At 26.5% G+C, this 17,675-nt stretch overlaps 2 protein-coding genes across 9 annotated transcripts in view; one reads left to right on the plus strand and one right to left on the minus strand.

Annotated features, from left to right (window-relative positions):
- The first annotated feature begins 1,154 nt into the window (after positions 1-1,154).
- On the plus strand, positions 1,155-2,444 carry LOC129975456 (zinc finger protein 501-like). Its single transcript, XM_056088518.1, has one exon. The coding sequence runs from the start codon at positions 1,155-1,157 to the stop codon at positions 2,442-2,444; it is 1,290 nt and encodes a 429-aa protein (XP_055944493.1).
- An 8,240-nt stretch (positions 2,445-10,684) lies between these two features.
- Positions 10,685-17,675, minus strand: part of LOC129974973 (circadian locomoter output cycles protein kaput-like) — a 28,533-nt gene continuing 21,542 nt past the window's right edge. For 2 of the 8 annotated variants that reach the window (XM_056087802.1, XM_056087800.1), the window contains exons 11-17: positions 17,306-17,425; positions 16,764-16,977; positions 15,933-16,039; positions 15,373-15,520; positions 15,056-15,225; positions 14,019-14,311; positions 12,475-13,646 (exon numbers count right to left, since the gene is read on the minus strand). In XM_056087802.1, the coding sequence (XP_055943777.1) occupies positions 13,071-13,646; positions 14,019-14,311; positions 15,056-15,225; positions 15,373-15,520; positions 15,933-16,039; positions 16,764-16,977; positions 17,306-17,425 (1,628 nt within the window). In that variant the 3' untranslated portion in view covers positions 12,475-13,070. Of the gene's footprint in view, positions 12,087-12,474; positions 13,647-14,018; positions 14,312-15,055; positions 15,226-15,372; positions 15,521-15,932; positions 16,040-16,763; positions 16,978-17,305; positions 17,426-17,675 lie in introns of those variants that run through there. The other 6 variants (XM_056087801.1, XM_056087799.1, XM_056087806.1 and 3 more) reach the window with 4 other exon arrangements.

Consider the following 17,675-nt stretch of genomic DNA (forward strand, 5'->3'; position numbering starts at 1 on the left):
TTAATACTTAATTTACTAATTTAATTAACGTGTGATTGAATTAATTTTTCTGTTTCAGCTTACTTCTTAAATTTTTTTTTCTGAAAACTATTTATTTAATTTATTTATTAGAGTGAATCATTTTCTGGAAAAATGAGTTAAAAATATATGTCATTTCTTTAAAATGTTTACTTTAGTCCTATATTCTACCAATAGATGGCGCCAGCAGTAAAAAGAGTACATGTAATCAAAGTCAAATAAAAAATGATCTGTATGGAATAGTGCATCATCAAATACGAATATCGGTCACTCCCGTAAAGTGAAACAGTGACATCGCACTTTCCAGTGAAGCCTCGCACTTTCCGGTGAAATCACCACTGCGATAAATTTCAGTGATATGCAATTCAATGATACGATACGATAATTCCAATAACCGGTCCGATCACTTTTCAATCCAATCACAGATTTCTTTCGGGAGCTTCCATTGGACAGATCGTATCGTAACCACTCCGGCAAATTTCAGTGATATCGTATCGATTGTTAGTTTCTATTGTGATCCAAAACCTGTAATCGAAATATCATCAGTAAGATCGTATGAAGGATTTGAATCACACCCCTCTTTGAAAAGTATTGATCACTTGTATTTGTGACTTTTTGATATTGGTTACGTAATAACCGCTCTGAAAATATTCGTCATCCCTACTGTAGAGTGTTGAAGTTTTGTGGATTCCCTATAAGGAAGCATTATAATAGAAATGATTCTAGTTATGCAAATATTTTATCATCAATGTAAAAACTTACCTGATCTTGATTGATTTGTGTACTATTCTCATCATATAACGGCCATATGGTAAATGATATAGCTTTTTAATAATAGCTGTAGAATTAAAAATAAAATAAAATAAATAGATATCGCTAATAAAATTACATAGGTGTGCGTTTTAGAGGTATCGTTGCCATCATAAAAAGATTCCAGTTTTCCGGATTATTATTTTCTTTTTCACGTGCAGTACTTTTTTTTTTGTTTTGATATCGTGTGTCGTTTTCATGTGTTCTGAAATTGAATTCAGTTGTAGTTGTAATGAACTCATGCATTTATATTAGGAGTGGTAGAAAGTAAAAGGCAAAATGAGCAGGGCAATATTATAATTTATTTAAGAATTCAATAACCAAATATGTTTGCTTTTTCATACGATTCTTTTGCTCCGAATGATAATGTTGTTATTAAAACAGAATCGGAAGATAATATTACTCGCATAACAGTAGTACCATTTGTTTGTCATTTATGCAAAAGAGCGTTTACCCAATATATTCATTTAGAAGATCATTTAGAAACACATGCAAACGAAATTGCCTTGGAAAATGTTAAAACTGATTATACTGCAACTGAACTAGAAAATTCGGCTCCTATATTAGAAGATGGAGTTTTTGAGTGTGAAGTTTGTTGCCAAGGTTTTGAAAATGAAGCTTCGTTGATTGAACATTATATGATTCATGATATAGATACACCTTATCCTTGTGATATGTGTGAAAAAAGATTTAAAACGAAGTATCATCTCAAACAACACTATGTTCACCATACTGGAATTAAGCCATTTGCATGCAAATTCTGTGGCAAAAGTTTCAAGAAGAAAGATTATCTACAACTTCATTATATGTTGCATACGGGAGACCAACCATATTCATGTAACGTGTGCAACAAACGCTTCCTGACGCGATTGAACCTGCAGCAACATTTTACGTTGCATACAGGCGAGAGGCCTTATGTTTGCAACATTTGTCAGAAATCTTTTCGGAAGAAAAATACCTTAAACCAACACCAACGTACACATACAACTTTAAAACCACATATCTGTGATATATGTATTAAAGGATTCAAAACAAAAGGTGATCTCACACAGCATTATTTAGTACACAATGGGGAAAAAAATCATATTTGTGATGCATGCAATAAAGGATTCAAAACAAAAGCTGAACTGCATAAACATTCTAGAATTCACTCAAAGGAGAAAGAACTTTTCAGTTGTGACACATGTCACAAGCGATTCACCACCAAGGCGTATTTAAGACAGCATCTTTTACTTCATACTGGTGAAAAGCCATATAACTGTGAATATTGCCAGAAATCTTTTCCTTTAAAAACACATCTTCAGAAACATTATTTAACACATGGAAATGAACGTCCTTTCAAGTGTTTTGTGTGCCTTAAAGGATTTAAAACACGAGGTACGTTACAACAACATTATTCCATTCATACAGGAAGAAAACCTTTTGTGTGCGAGTTTTGCAAAAGAAGTTTTACTCTGAAAAGTCAGTTGAAAAGACACAAACAGATTCATGTTCCCCATCAACCCAATAAAGTGCAGGATTATATAAAACCAAAGCCAGAGACACAGAATAATGAAACATCTGGAAATTCAGCTGGAGAATGGGTTGGATTTACTGTTGAGGTTGCTTCTGCTTGAAAATTGCAAAACTTTCTTTTGTATGTATATATATATAAATGAATGAAAACAAAATGAAGTTAAACTTTATTTGACTATAGTATACATTTTTTATTTAGTTATGATTTGTTCTTTATATTTCTAATTTAGTTATAATGAGCTTGAAATTTGACTTTGCTCCTTGTAATGTAGTATTATTATATCAATACATTAAAAATAGATTTTTTTTTAAACTGTCAAATATCTTATTAAAAAATTTAAACATGCACAAATTTTTAAAAGAATACTACACATAAATTTTTGGAAGTTTTATTTGTCAATGAAAATATCTACAGGCATAAAATTAATGTAGCAACAGTCAATTTATTAGATTTTTATTTATTTTAAATGTAATTTTTGTTTGAATCAATTTAAATATACCAATAAACTTGAAGATACATCTTGTTTTTTCTCTTCCCCCCTTCTTATTTGTCCTAGACTACATATATGTTCTATCATAAATATAGTTTCTTGGTATAAAGATTTTCAAAAGCAATTGCCAAATATATGTATATATATTTTGCCTTTTTCATATTTTTTTATTCGCAACTATATTCATTTTATGATTTTTTTTGTCTTCTATTTATTCATAAACATTCTTTATTGGAATAAAGAAGCATTAATAAATGCTATAGTATCTTCTTAGAGATCATGAATTAGACACCATAATTATAAGAGATTTTAAATAAGCAGTAAAATAACTTCTAGACTAAATTTTTAAAAATTTGTTAATTTAATTTTCATTTTTGAAATTATTCAAACACATAATTGATTTTTTTTTCTTTTAAGTCATGTATCATCAGTGTTAATAACAGAATTACCATTTATATGTAAATATATTTTCTTCACACACACAGAACAATATTCTGCTAATTGCTATCAGGGGGAGGGATGAATAAAGCATGTAATTTATTCTGTCATTATTCTTTATGTAGTCTTCTTTAAAAAATTTTAGCAAAATGATATAACTTGAAAATTCATATTCATATCTCTCTCATAAAAGTCATTTTTATCGAGAAATATGCATTAATTTCAAAATATTGGGATTTTATTGGTTTAGCATTTTAGTCCAGCCATTTCAAAATTGTGAGGTTTAATAGTTTTCTTTCAGAAGTGATATCAGAAGTTTATGGTGTCATGTGATAGGCATAAAAATGTTTTGAAGGCCTTCCTCTTCCAATGTTATAAATTCACTATTCCCTTAATTATTCACTTCACATTTCATTGAATAGATTTTAAGGCCCTTTCTCAAGGACATAAGGCAAGTGTCTGTGCAAAACACTTTAGCTTTTTTTTTAATGTCTTTGAAGTTATTCCTATTGTGCTGTAATTTTATAGTTTTTTTAAAAATTTAAATACATATATAATTTTGTTATAAAAAGTTTTTAGTGTAACATTGATTTTCAAAAATTATTGAGACCATTTTATAACATAAATTAAGATTTCTTTTTTTACTTTATCATATACAAACAGAAAATATTGTAATCATCAAAAATTCAAACTTGATATTTTTATGAATCTTCACATTTCAGGCTTCTTGAATCCAAAAAATAAATTTTTAAAATTATGTGCATCTGTGATTTCATTATCTCAAAAGGATTTTGAGCTAGTCAAAGGAAATTTAGTTTGTAGCTTTTTATCAAATTTTCAATAAAACTCATTATCAGGTTTTCTAATTGCATGTAAACTCAGTTATTGCAAAACATAAAGACCTAGATTGATAATATTTGGCATACAGATTTAGCATTTCAATTGAAGATGTATATCAAATCTGTCTCAGGATTAGCTGTCTGTCAGTCTGTAGTTTCACTTACATTTAAACTCAATCAAAAATGGATTAATGTAGTTTAATGAAATTCAATATACGTCCTTAGTCTATAAAGTAGATTTTTATGTCCAATGGGTAATTGTCTATTGGTCTATACTTTCATGAGCATATAAATGCAACAACTCAAAAATGCAATGACAAATAAATGAAATTGTGTGTTTTTATCTTGTTTCAAAAATAGTTTTTTTATATCACATTTTGTTTTCAACTAGTGGAAAAAAGAATTTGGAATATGTATTCAGTTTTCTCCTTCATATTATGAAATACATGACTCTCATGTGCAGGACTATTTAAAATTTTCTTTAAAATAAAAATCTGAGCTCTGATGGTTTTCACAGTCTTGTCTAAGTTTCACAATTGTATGCAGGGAGAGAGTGACAACACCTTTATTAAGTTTTGCAACTAGATCATTTCTGCTGCTTTATGCTTGCATACATTTTTAAAGTGAGGGGTGAAAAATAGCACAACCTCATTTCTATTTGAAAAATTCTACTGTAATCCTGAAATCTAAAAATAAATAAAACAAAGGGAAAATGATCTATTTTTAATTTTTTTTTAGTTAATGAGTATATTATAAATTTATTTAAGGGAAGATTTTCATAGTTCTTTTCATTTGTTGCAGGTATAAAATATTCTAGATGAGGCGCTGATTGTAAAATATTATTTTAGTATTATTTTATGTCACTTTCAATCGTAGAGTCCTTGTTCTTTTACTGTCGTATACCATTCACTATTTTGGCTTGTTCCTATGAAATTTATTTTGTTTTTTTCCATTTACTGAATTAAAATGAAAATTGCTTCTAAAAATGCCTATGCTTAAAAAATTTTTTAAATTTAATATTAAAAGCATCACTTTTTTTGTTTCTATTCCTTACTCTACTCCTTAGTTTACTAATAATGCATAAAAAAACAAGATTTAAAAAGTAATATGGAAGTTTTTAATGATCATATTATTTTTATAATCACTTTTAAGTAAAAGATTATTGATAAAAGATTATTGTTTTCAATTTGGCCATTAATAAATATTAATATTATTTCTTCTCATGTGTATTTTAAAGAGATTGGTCTATTTAGATTTAGATTATTAAAGATTAAATATGATCAAGATATAAAATTTTTGAAGTCAAATGATTTTGAACTATAATTAAGTAAACGGTGGCAGAGACCACAGTTCTGATTTAAAATTATTTTTATAAGTACAGAAAATACAGAAAAGATAAGTACAGAAAAGTAAAGCTAAGTACAGAAAAATATTTATAGCACTGATTTTTTGTGGCATATTAGGAGGTTTATAGATAGAAAAAATGAAACATAATTGTTACAATGAGCTTAATAACTTATGTACTTGATGATTTTAAAATCAGGCTTACAGAATAAATAATTTTTGCGACAGAACATGAGATTGCAAAGGCATGAGGTGGTCTGTGCAAGTGACTATTCATCAGTGAATTAAATAAGATAAAGTGCATGATAATAACAATTTCAGTCCTTTCTATGAAGACAGGTTGCAAAGTGAGCAGAAAAAAGTTGAATACTGTATTATTTTAATGAATTGTTTCTAATAATTTTTTTTTCCTGTGATAAATGGACAATATAGGTTTAATGGAAAATAAACATACAATAGAGAAACAAAACATACATAAATAAAATCATTCCAAGTTGTACATAGCATGGCAAATGCAATGATAAGCAAGATGTAGCATTAAAAACAAACATTTAAAATACTTATGTAAGTGATCAAAGGACTTGTCATCTAAAATGTTGACTTTGCATGTTGTTATTTATGAATCTATGTTGTAAATTTATGTTCCATTATATCCATATTGGTATTTGTATATTAACACATACCAGTGCCAAACTTTAGGCTTAAATTCCTTTAATTGGTAAACATAGTCAGATTTTAGGTATGTCTGATACAACATCTTTGCAATTAATTGTTGGCGTCATCTTTGACTTTTAATTTCTGACATGCAATTAATATACAAGTACCTTGTAATGTACATTTTATTTGGTGTATCCTTTTCTTTACTCATTGCAAACAGCCCTTTCGAGCAGTCACCATTTGTGCTTTGCATCTCATGTTCTGTTGTAAAAATGACTTATTTCTCTATGCATGGTGCACATTTAAAGTTTGTCCTGTATTTTAGATGTATCATGTATATGAAAATTGTAATTTGGGACTTCTTTAACAATTAAATGTATCATCGACTTTATAGAAAATTTTTAATTTGCTTATTAGACTTACAAATACATTATTATTCCAACATTGATTTCTTCACACATTAGCCATTAGATCTTAATTCATTACATTTGGTATAAGTTTTAATGCAATTATCAAGTTTAGAATCTATGCTATATTTTGAAGTCCACTTAATTTATGTAGGTAAAATTGAGTATTTTATGATACATATGGATTATATGAAAAATGTTGATTTCCATTTACATATGTAAATATGATGATGTCATCAAAGAGTAACCATAGAAAATTTCAGTGCTTATACTTGAATTAGTACATAAATAGCTCTTAATGTAGGATGAGTATAAATTCTTAGAGAATATTATTTTAAAAAAAAATTCATAAATATTTATTGAAGATAGTTTCAAAATCAACAAAAGTATTTCATTTGTACCTCTTTATCAAAATTTAATTTGGTTAGACCTATTTGGTTTAATCCTATTTTGAAGCTCAATAAGGATTATTTCAATGTATAAATTTTGTAACTTTGAAATTGATACAATAACACCCAAGAAAGCATTTCATACACCAATGGGAAGTTGTTTGACTTCAAAAGATTTGCCATTATCAGGCCAGTTAAAGTAGCAGATCATCTGTCAAATTGATTCTTAAATTTTTACTTCTCTTATTCTGGAATAATGCCTGAATAATGTAGAATAATTTTCATAATTATTGTTATATGATTCAAGTTTCTTGATGAATTACAAAATCCAAAATTTTTTCAATACATTATATTTAGAATTGGTAAATAAAAGAAAATTAGAAGAATTTTTTACTTATATGCTAGAGAGTAGTATTTTTATTGTTTCATACTCTAATTATTTTCAAATTAAAGATTAAAATATGCTTTAATGTTGCTAAAAATGCCAAATCATTTCTTAAAATTGAAAATCTATCAAAATTTTTAAAAAATGAAAATCATTTGACAATATTAATTTTTTACAAAATATTTATAGAATATGAAAAGTATAATATATTATACATGTAAAAATACTGCACAAATTTAATAGTTCAGCTCCTAATTCCTATTATAATCTTTTGAAAGGCAATTTTTTTAAGTCATGATATATTAAAATATTTTTAGAAGTGAGACTAGATTAAGAAAAGTAATTCATTTAGCTTATTAGGAAGTTTAATTTGATTAATTAATAATTATGTAACAATTAACAAATCAAGATACTTCATTTTATGAGAGATGAGAAACTGAAACATCAAATGTTTTGTCTTTTGAAAAATTTGTGAGAATTTATGCATCTAAATAACTTTATTCAAAGATTGAATTTGGTGGTAGGCATACATCCCATGGCGTTAGAGTGGGTTATTACCTAAATTTCATTTTTGACCAGATGATATTTTAATTTGTAACCTTTAAAAGAAAATTTGTGTCATCTTCATTTATCTTTGTTATTGATTCCATTTTTAAGAAAGAGTTTTCAATTATATTAATTGGAAGCAGTTACTAACAATGGTGCATTTGTAAATAAAACTAAAAGAACTATAAACTGAGAGCTGCAAATCTATTGAACTATTTCTTAACAACTTCTCCCCTAATCAACATTACATTTATTTTCAAATAGCTCTTTGACCAAAATCACCATCAATTTAAAATAATTGTAACAATTAATAAAAACATAAAAGTGTGCCCAAAATCATCTTCTACAAAGTTTTTTTTTGTTGTTATATTTGTTGTTGGTTGTTTAAATTTTTTCCAATTTCAATCCCATCTATGAAAATAAAGAGATTGCAAGGTAAAAAGAAAAGAAAAAAGTTGAATATGTTCATTTGTAATGCTTCAAATCAAAAGTTTTTTTTTTTTAAATAAAGAACTTAATAGAACAAAATTCCTATTATGTTATGACCACATTTGAGACCAAGTCCAACTTTTTAGTAATATTTTAATTTTTTTTTTTTTTTAATGAAAGAAACAAAAAATACATATTAAAAATGTTCATATCTTTTTATTTAACAAATGATATAATGATAAAGTTTCACAAATGAAATAGATTATATATCTATTTTTTAAAACAGATATAAAAAAAATTAATTTTCTTTAGTACAGGATCACAAAGTTTGAGTATTTGAGAGTAGAGTTTTTAATAGAAAATATTTTCTAAATACTAAACATTTTTTTCATGAAAGCAAAATGAACCGTGTTTTACAATAAAATTATTTTAAGTATAACAACTGATTCAGAATCGACAATATATAAGTATATATATTTAAAAGAAATTTCCAAGATGAGATCCACATTTTTTAAAAATAAATTTTAATTTATTTCAGTTATGTAACACAACTTAAAAAAATTTAATATATCATTAGCAAGAAAAATCAGCTGAAGTAGAAATTTAAATAAAAATTCAAATGGCTAAATTAAAAAAATTGACATTTAATTACAATATTTTAAATAACTAAAGAAGGAAAATTGAGACCTTTTCCAATATGTATATGAGCAATATTTCGTCTATCACATGAATGATATAATGAAATATTATTTTGCAATGAATTTAAAATAACAAGTGTGTGATAAGGTTGAGAGTGCAATCAAAATATCTATTTAACATCAAGTATCATGCACACTTCAAAGGTAGCAAACAATTTTACGTAACATCTATACATTTTGATGTAAAGTATTCTTTGAGTATAGTAAATATTATGCAAAAGGAAATATTCTTTGTGATCCAATATATTTTCATTGAGAAAAAAAGTTGCTTTCAAGAATATTATTATAAATTATCTATTGCATAAAAGTACTAAATGAAAAGTTTGCTTATATATCTTACTAGTAACACACGGTTATTGATTGTATATCTAAATTTTAAAATTATTTTATATATATTTGAATAAATACTGGGTAAATTTACACTAATTATACAAAAATATTTTTTTCATAATATGAGATAAAAGCTTCTATACAAAAATAGTTTTAATCAATTACAATTTACTTCCCCATACTTTTATTATAAATCATTTTGCAGTCCCTTTTAAAACTTCATATGAATGTTAAAAATGTATTTCACTATATAAAATCCATTATTATTTTTAATGAAACACAAGAAGCTCATAATTCATTTGCATTTAAAATTATTCTACATGAAGATGCCAGGAGTAATACAAAATGCTAAAGACTTCAATAAATAATTCAAAAGAAATTAAATTACTCATTGAAAATGAAGCAACTTAATAAACGTTTTAAAGATATCTTAAAAATAGCAGAGTGATAAAAAATAAAACTAACAGATTTCTCAAACTTAAATAATGATTTCTGCTAGATTTTGTGCAGAATAACATGTAAAAATATCACTCACTGTCTAATGGCGTGGAACATACTTAAGTACGAAACATACAAAAGTGGCAATTCTAAAGTTTTAATTTTCACAAGATAAATAAATATATTATAATTATATAACTATTATTTTGATCGAATATACAGAACATATAAAAGTCAAGGAATAACTTCATAGCTTAAAGTGCAACAAATATTTTATACAAGTAGAGTATAAAGAGTTACCAGAGATAAATATTCATTGATGAGTTTCATAATGAAAATTGCTATGAAAATATTTTTTATGCCCCAAATTTATTTACAAAGATATAAAAACATAGTTTTATAAACATGATTTAAATTCGATCTTGAACCTCCAGCAGTACTCAATGCAAAAAGCTCCAGTGAAGTTGAAAATGTTTCTTCGTCAAAAGTACACCCAGTCTAAATAACAATATTTCAAAAGCTCTAGTGACATGTAAAAGTTTATAATTATTATATATTTCACAAACTGTTTGCAATTTATGTAAAAGTTTTTAAAAATTCAAAATTGTCAATTAAATTTTAAGGAAAATCCTATTAAAAAAATTCAAGAAATCAAATTTAATGAAAAATTAGTATAAATAGACAATTCTAATAAATATTTTTCATATTGAATTATTTGTCTTTAAAAAGATAGAGACAATTTATATAAATTTGATGATAAATATTGTAAACAACATCTGTGTGGATAGCAATATAAATAATGTACATAATTTTTTTACACCTTAAAAAATAAATGAAAATTTACTTTTCTCTTAATTCACAATTCTAAGGACATATTAATTATTTCTTATATTTGCAATATCAGAGATAAATAATCTTTTGAATGAATAACATGACATTTTAAAATATTTTTAATATTTTTATAGAACTATCTATCAATAAATACATACTGTTTATAATAAACTACATATAAAAGATTAAAATTCAAACAACAATAATAAAATGATTAGAAACTTGACACTGCAAGCTTTTTAATAATAATCTAAAGTTTGCATTGTGTAAAATGTTTTTTAACATTCTTAAATATAACAAGTGACTGAGTGTACTTAATAGAAATCTGAATTATTTATCATACAGTAAAACTTCACATAGACTTTAAAATATCAATAGCAGTAATAAATATTCCTGCACAGAAACATCATGAAAACTGTATAACTTGCTCCAAAATTTTACTGTACACATTTACTGCACATCCCCATAGTTAATATTTTATGATCTCTCTCTATGATACACTGTACAAGGTTTACTATAAGTATAATGATATGTAAAATATATACAATGCTAAATTTTAACTGTAGTAATTACAAATATATAATAAAATTATACATGATATATAATCACAACCAAAATGTTAAAGCTTTGTACTATGAAAAACAAATTTAATATCTACAACAAATATAAAGGGAAATGTTGGAAACAATGTGCTAAATAACTGACAAATAAACAGATAAAAAAACCCTTAAGACAATCGGTAAAACATATAATTGTGTACAAGCTAGTCAAGATAGAAAGCTCGTTCATATTCTTATTATAAACTTTAACAGAATAAAAAAATAACTATGTTTCAACATTTGAGCAAATGAATAATGTATTTCCTTCTAAGTGAATGACTCACAATATCACAAATGATTTAAAAAAAAAAAAAAAAAAGAACATTTGGCATGTATGATATGGTTCCCATCCAGTTGCCATAATGAGCTGCAAAAACATTATTCCAAAGCAGGTACAAGCTTTTATTTAAAATGAATTATAAAATTCAGTCATATAATGAATAAAAAATGGCACAATACAGAATGCCATTTAAATAATTGGAGCCACTTCTGAATGATGGAGCTTCAATTCATTTCTAATTAATAAACGTAACAACCTGCTCCTTAACGCTTTTTACAATGGAAACAGAGCAGCTCATGAATTTCCCCACATGAAGTATGACAGCTCACACAGCCCTAATTCAATATCTTTTCATACACTAAACGAAATATGGGAACCATTTGATATAAAATGATTGATATACATGGAACATTTAAAAACTGTTCCTTCCTGCGACTAGAATGAGAGGGCACACATAAATCCTGCTTTCTCCTGAAGTGAAGAGCAGTTTTTAAGAGAGTATATAAGAAGAATAAGTCAGTTTCATGTGTTGGATTGCATTGAGTGAGTCATAGAATAACCTTGAGCAATTGCTTCATTTGTTTGTTCTGGAGAAAGCATAGGCATAGAGCTTGAAGTACCAACACCACACATGTCAGCCTGCTAAAAAGAAAAGGGGGAAAAATATTAGTTGGTTGTTAAATATCTACAAGAGAGAAAATACTATATTTCTATAATTACTAATGAATATATATATATATATATATATATATATATATATATATATATATATATATATATATATATATATATATATCATAATCTGAATTTGTAATAAAGAATCAACCCATTAATTTCATAAGATCTTACTTTAAATTTGAATTACTCAACAATGCTCAAGTTTTTTTTTTTAATTACATAAAAGTAAGCAGTTTGAAAGATTTTTCTATCAAATATTTTTAACTGCATGAAACAAAAGTTGAATTAAAAGAGAAAAGTAATCTGTGTTTGTATATGTAATTTTAAAACAGATAATCTTACTTTTTATGAAGTGGAACTTATATTACAGAGAAAGACTCAACAATAATTTATTAAAAATTCTAATTCAGATTTTAGAATTAAGATTCATCACATAATTTAATACACTAAAAAATACCAATAAATTTTTAAAGCAAGTAATAGAATTTGAAATTATGGTAAGAAAAGCAGAGTAAAAATATTTCAAGCATAGGAATTTTCAGTAGACCTCACTGACTGAGAAAGCTAATAGTACATATAATTAAGTAAAGCATCAATATTCTGCAAAATTTGAAGAGCCACAGTTTAAAACAAGTGAGGACTTTATTTGTACAAATAAAGAGCTTGACAAAGTAGAGTTTCGAAAAAAATTTAAAACTGCTTACTTAATTTGTCATTACTGTAAGAAATTAAACAGAGAATCTATTAGTACTGGATCAATTTTTAAATTGTGAATTTTTTACCCATCAATTCATACAGCTATACTGACGACAATTGGACAGCCAGGTTTTGTAGAAGACTAAAAAACAAAGTTTTAGAAACAGATTTTTTGCTCAATGAACTTTTAAACATGGATACTTAATTTTCTGTCATTTTCATACATCATAAAAATAAGAGGCAGATTCCATTTTAATTGCACATAAAAATGAATTGCATAATATTAACCAATTTTCTACCCAGAGATAATGAGTTTTTTCTAACCTCAAAATTGTAGGGAAGTCCTCCAGAATAATTATTTTCAGGGTAAAAAAAATCAATGGATTGCGTGTTGGTTGTTTCCTGCAACTGGAAGCCTAAATCAGAAAAAAGATCTAAATCACCTACCTCGAGATTCATATAAGACCTAGAGGTTACAGTACTGGGTGTGGATCGTTGATAATTTTCCATGGATTTTATAGCAATGTTTTCAGCAGATGTCTGAACTTTTAACTGCTGAGTTGGCCTTACTACTTGGTATGAAGCATTTACATAGTTTCCCATATCAGGATGCATGTCTGGAACTTGGTATTGGACATCATGAGGCATATTAGGAGCAGTGGCAGCATTCACATTAGGATTTGTAAATTGCACCAACATAAGTTGTTCGGACACCCTGCGTAATTCTTCTTGCTGAGCCATGATCTGCTGTTGAAGAATCTGATGACGCCGCCTCAAATATTCCATTTGAGCCTGGTTCAATGTAGATGGCGATCTCTCACCATGAAACTGAGCAGAAAATAACAATAATTTAATAACGAATGGGAAAATGTATATAACTTAAGAACAAAATAATGTGCCCATTTAGCTCTGATTTCTAGGCATCTTGTTTGATTTTTAAATAAACCTTTTCAGTTATTCAGCATTTTACTATATTAATTAAAAAATTTTTTTAGAACACCAAAACTTTTGTTTTATACATTTAAAATAAAAAGCATATCTAATAAGTCATGTTTTGATATTTCAATGATAACTTAATTTTTCATAATTATAAAATGCAAACTAACTTGAGAAGATGGATATAGATATGATGCAACTTTCAAGATCTCGTAAAAGAACTTGATGGAAAGTTTAAAACTTTTATATCTTGCAAGCTCTTACCTGCGGTGCAACAGAGACATCTGGACTCATGATCAAAGGTGGAGGAAGAGGTGTTGAGTGATCAGGTGAGATGTGGCTAGATTGCGGAGATATATGTGCTGGCCCAGTAGATGAAATTACATTCATGTCATTGTTTACACCTTGTGACACTTGATGACGCGATGCCATACGTGGGTGAGGCTCAGCAAAAGAATCTGCTAATGTCTGAGGAGGAGCTCGGGCAATGGGAGAAGGCATGATCTTTTCTCTTGGATATAATACTGGATTCCCTCGCACACTGGAAGAAGCAGTAGCTAAAAAAAGTAATTTCCTCCAATTAAAATAATTTTAATCATTAAATTGCACATATGAAAAAATCTAATAAAAATAAATACGATGAAATAGGAAGTTGTTCCCCTACCTCAGCAATTAACTGGAAAATTTCTTACATTTTCAATCATTTATATAGTTTTTCTAGTCTTCTTTTTCCCCTCAACAGATAGAAATTTAATCATTAAATATGTAGTCATATGAAATGCTAATTTTTCTACTAGGTTAAAAATAACATGATTTCTGTTTCTGACTGTTCATATTTTCTAATGATATTTAAAATAAAATCCATAGAATCTTATCTGAAATAAAAATGTATTAAAAGTGATAATGAAATTATGGTTTAAAATAATTTTTTATATATTATTTCATTCATATTGTGAGTCATATAAAAAGTATTCTATTCCAATCTCTGTATAAAAAGAAACTCATAATTATCTTCCTTCTGTAACATTCAAAGAGTTACTACTCATTCTTATTTCAGTACTCATATTTCATTTAACTTCTGACAGAAAAAAACCCCTCTTACATAAATTAAATAATTCTAAAAATTACATTCTATAAAAGTAACTTGTAAAAATCTTGTCAAGGTAATGCATCTTTTGTCAGTTTATATGAAAAGTCTCAACTAGCAGAGTGAGTGGTCAGAATGGTCAGGGGAAACGAAATCCTAACCAATAATATTAAATGATTAGTTTTTGCATATAACTAAGAAAATCTATACTTACATTTTGCTGAGCAATGTTCCAAAGGATCCGAGGACATACTGCCCAAAGAGCTAACAGAAGGTGAGGGAGAAAGACAGGCACTTTGAGTAGGTGAAGAGTTGTGATTTGAAGTAGCTTTCTTTAAAAACCTCTTGGGCGTTTCTTGCATACTTTTCATCACTTTCTCTGTACTAAAGAATGAAAATCACAATTATCAATAATGCTAAATAAGATGAAAAATTTTAAAGATGAGGCTATGGTTTCAAATAAAAATTAATCAATATAACTTCAATTTATTGGATTTAATATTTTTTTTACATTAAATGATTATAACTTACCTTACAACAGTATGAGTACAGACAATGAACTCTGGTTTGGAATTCCATTGATGATAAGAAATGTAGTAACGAGTTTGAAGCCAAATCCACTGTTGCCCTTTAGTGAGAAAGCGGTAGAAACAGGAAGTTCCTTCACCAGTGTTCATTACTAATTAAACAAATAATTTATTATAGTAAATACGAACAATTAAAAAATTATAATAATAGTTGGTTTTATTAAGCAAGTTTTACATTTTTTAAAAATACAATTATTTTTTTAGCAGCAAATCCTAAAAAGAAAATAGCAGCAACTACAATAGTTTTAAAAAAAATATTTTTCACCACTATAATTTATAATAATTAAAAAAAAAACCTTCACCAAACTTTTTACAAGTATTAAAAGCCAAATATAATCATCAAAAAGTATTGTTTAGCAAATTAAATTTAACTAACGATGAATTTAAATGCTTCAATTTTTCAGTACTCAAAATCCTATATTATATAAATGAAATTTCTCACTAGAATAAAAATAATTATATTAATAAATGGTAAATAACATTTAAGATGTCACTCATACTTACAAAGCTCATGGGAAGAAGATATATTTTCCAAGTCATCAACATGATAATAATCATAACCAGATGTACCCAACACTTCAAAAGGTAAATATCCAATGATAGGAGGTGCCCTAAAAAGAATCAATGAATAAATATAATGTGTTTTATTAACTAAATTTGCAGTTAATCCTTGTATATATAAAAACGAATCACATAATAAAATTATACAAAAAACTCATATAATTAAAATAATTACATACGTAGCATTTAACATATGTATATATAATCCTATTTTGATTTGAAATTTGTAAATGGAAAATGAAGAAAAAAGAGAATTTTTCAATACAAATTTTGAATAATCTTTTAATTATACATATGATAATGTTTAATAACAAGCTTTATATTTTGGTTCCCAAAATCCATTAAAAAAATATTGTGTTAAAAAAAAAATGTTTCACCCCAGAAAGATATAACTTGAAGTAATGTTAAACAATTTTGCATACAAGTTGAAAACAATATATAAAATTTTAAATGAATTATAAAATTTTTACTAAAAAATCATTTTAACTGCATTATTAAAAGAATGTAAATGAATGAATCCAAAAATTCTAGTTCGATCTCCAACTTATATTATCTTCTATTGTTCTTGATGTAAATCAAGAAATTTTACATTAATAGCCCAATAACAACATTAAAATTAGATTTTGCCAATTTTTAATGTTATGTGTATATCAAACAATAATATATATCACAATCTATGTAAAAAATAAACAACAAAAAATTATCAAAACTAAAATGTAATTTTTTCAATATTTTTGAAATTAATTAATAGAAAAAATTCAATTTTTTATATACCTGTGGTCTAAAAACAAAAACTTCCACTCAAGACTGTGTCTTGATGTGAATTCATTTTTAGTTTCATCCGATAAATTAACAACTCGCAACAAATGAGGAGTTTGAAGACGACCTACAGCAACAAAGCAGGATCGAAGCTCTCCTCCAGCTGATGGCATGGAACAAATGCTACTGCAGCTGTTGCTATCACAATCAAAACCAACTGGATTGGAACCTAAATAAAAAAAAAGAAAAAAAGAATTATATTTATGTCTTTAAAAATGCACAAATTATTTACACATTTTATTTTGTAATTTGCATGAAGAAGATTAATTAATACTATGTATAAATGAAAATTATTTTAAAGTAACTGGTTTATAAACTTCATAAGAAAAAAGAACTTACAGAATAAAGATGGGAAACATTAACTACTGTACTAATATGTAAAATACTAAATAATATATACTACTAAAATAACTAATACCACTAAATAATATGCATTTTAAATTGTAAAATACTTTCAAAAGATGGAAAAGCAACATCCATTTAAAGAAGATTCTAACCTTCATAAGATGATGGCCAATGATAAAATGTTCCAAGCAATTCAACTAATTCATATGAAGTACTTCCTTGCGAATGAACTGGTCCACGTTTCATATGGAGAGTTAATGATATAAATGAATCTAAATGTACAGAAAAGAAAATTATACAAACGGTTTAAAATAGTAATAAATTACACAAAGTTCTCATCAATATCTCAATGCAACATCAGAGCTTTAAACATTTCCTGTTTATATACTGATTGATGCAAATTATTAATATTTTCTGACCAATGAAGTAGAATAAAAGGAGATCAGCAATAGTAGTAGTATTGCTAAAAAAGTGACATAGAAAATAAATATATAAAAACATAGCATTTGCGAATTTCAAAAG

Source organism: Argiope bruennichi, chromosome 7 (genome assembly GCF_947563725.1).
Source record: "Argiope bruennichi chromosome 7, qqArgBrue1.1, whole genome shotgun sequence".
NCBI classification, from domain to species: domain Eukaryota; kingdom Metazoa; phylum Arthropoda; class Arachnida; order Araneae; family Araneidae; genus Argiope; species Argiope bruennichi.

Coding starts and splice junctions, on each gene's coding strand:
- LOC129975456 (XM_056088518.1), top strand. CDS start 1,155: ATGTTTGCTTTTTCATACGATTCTTTTGCTCCGAATGATAATGTTGTT.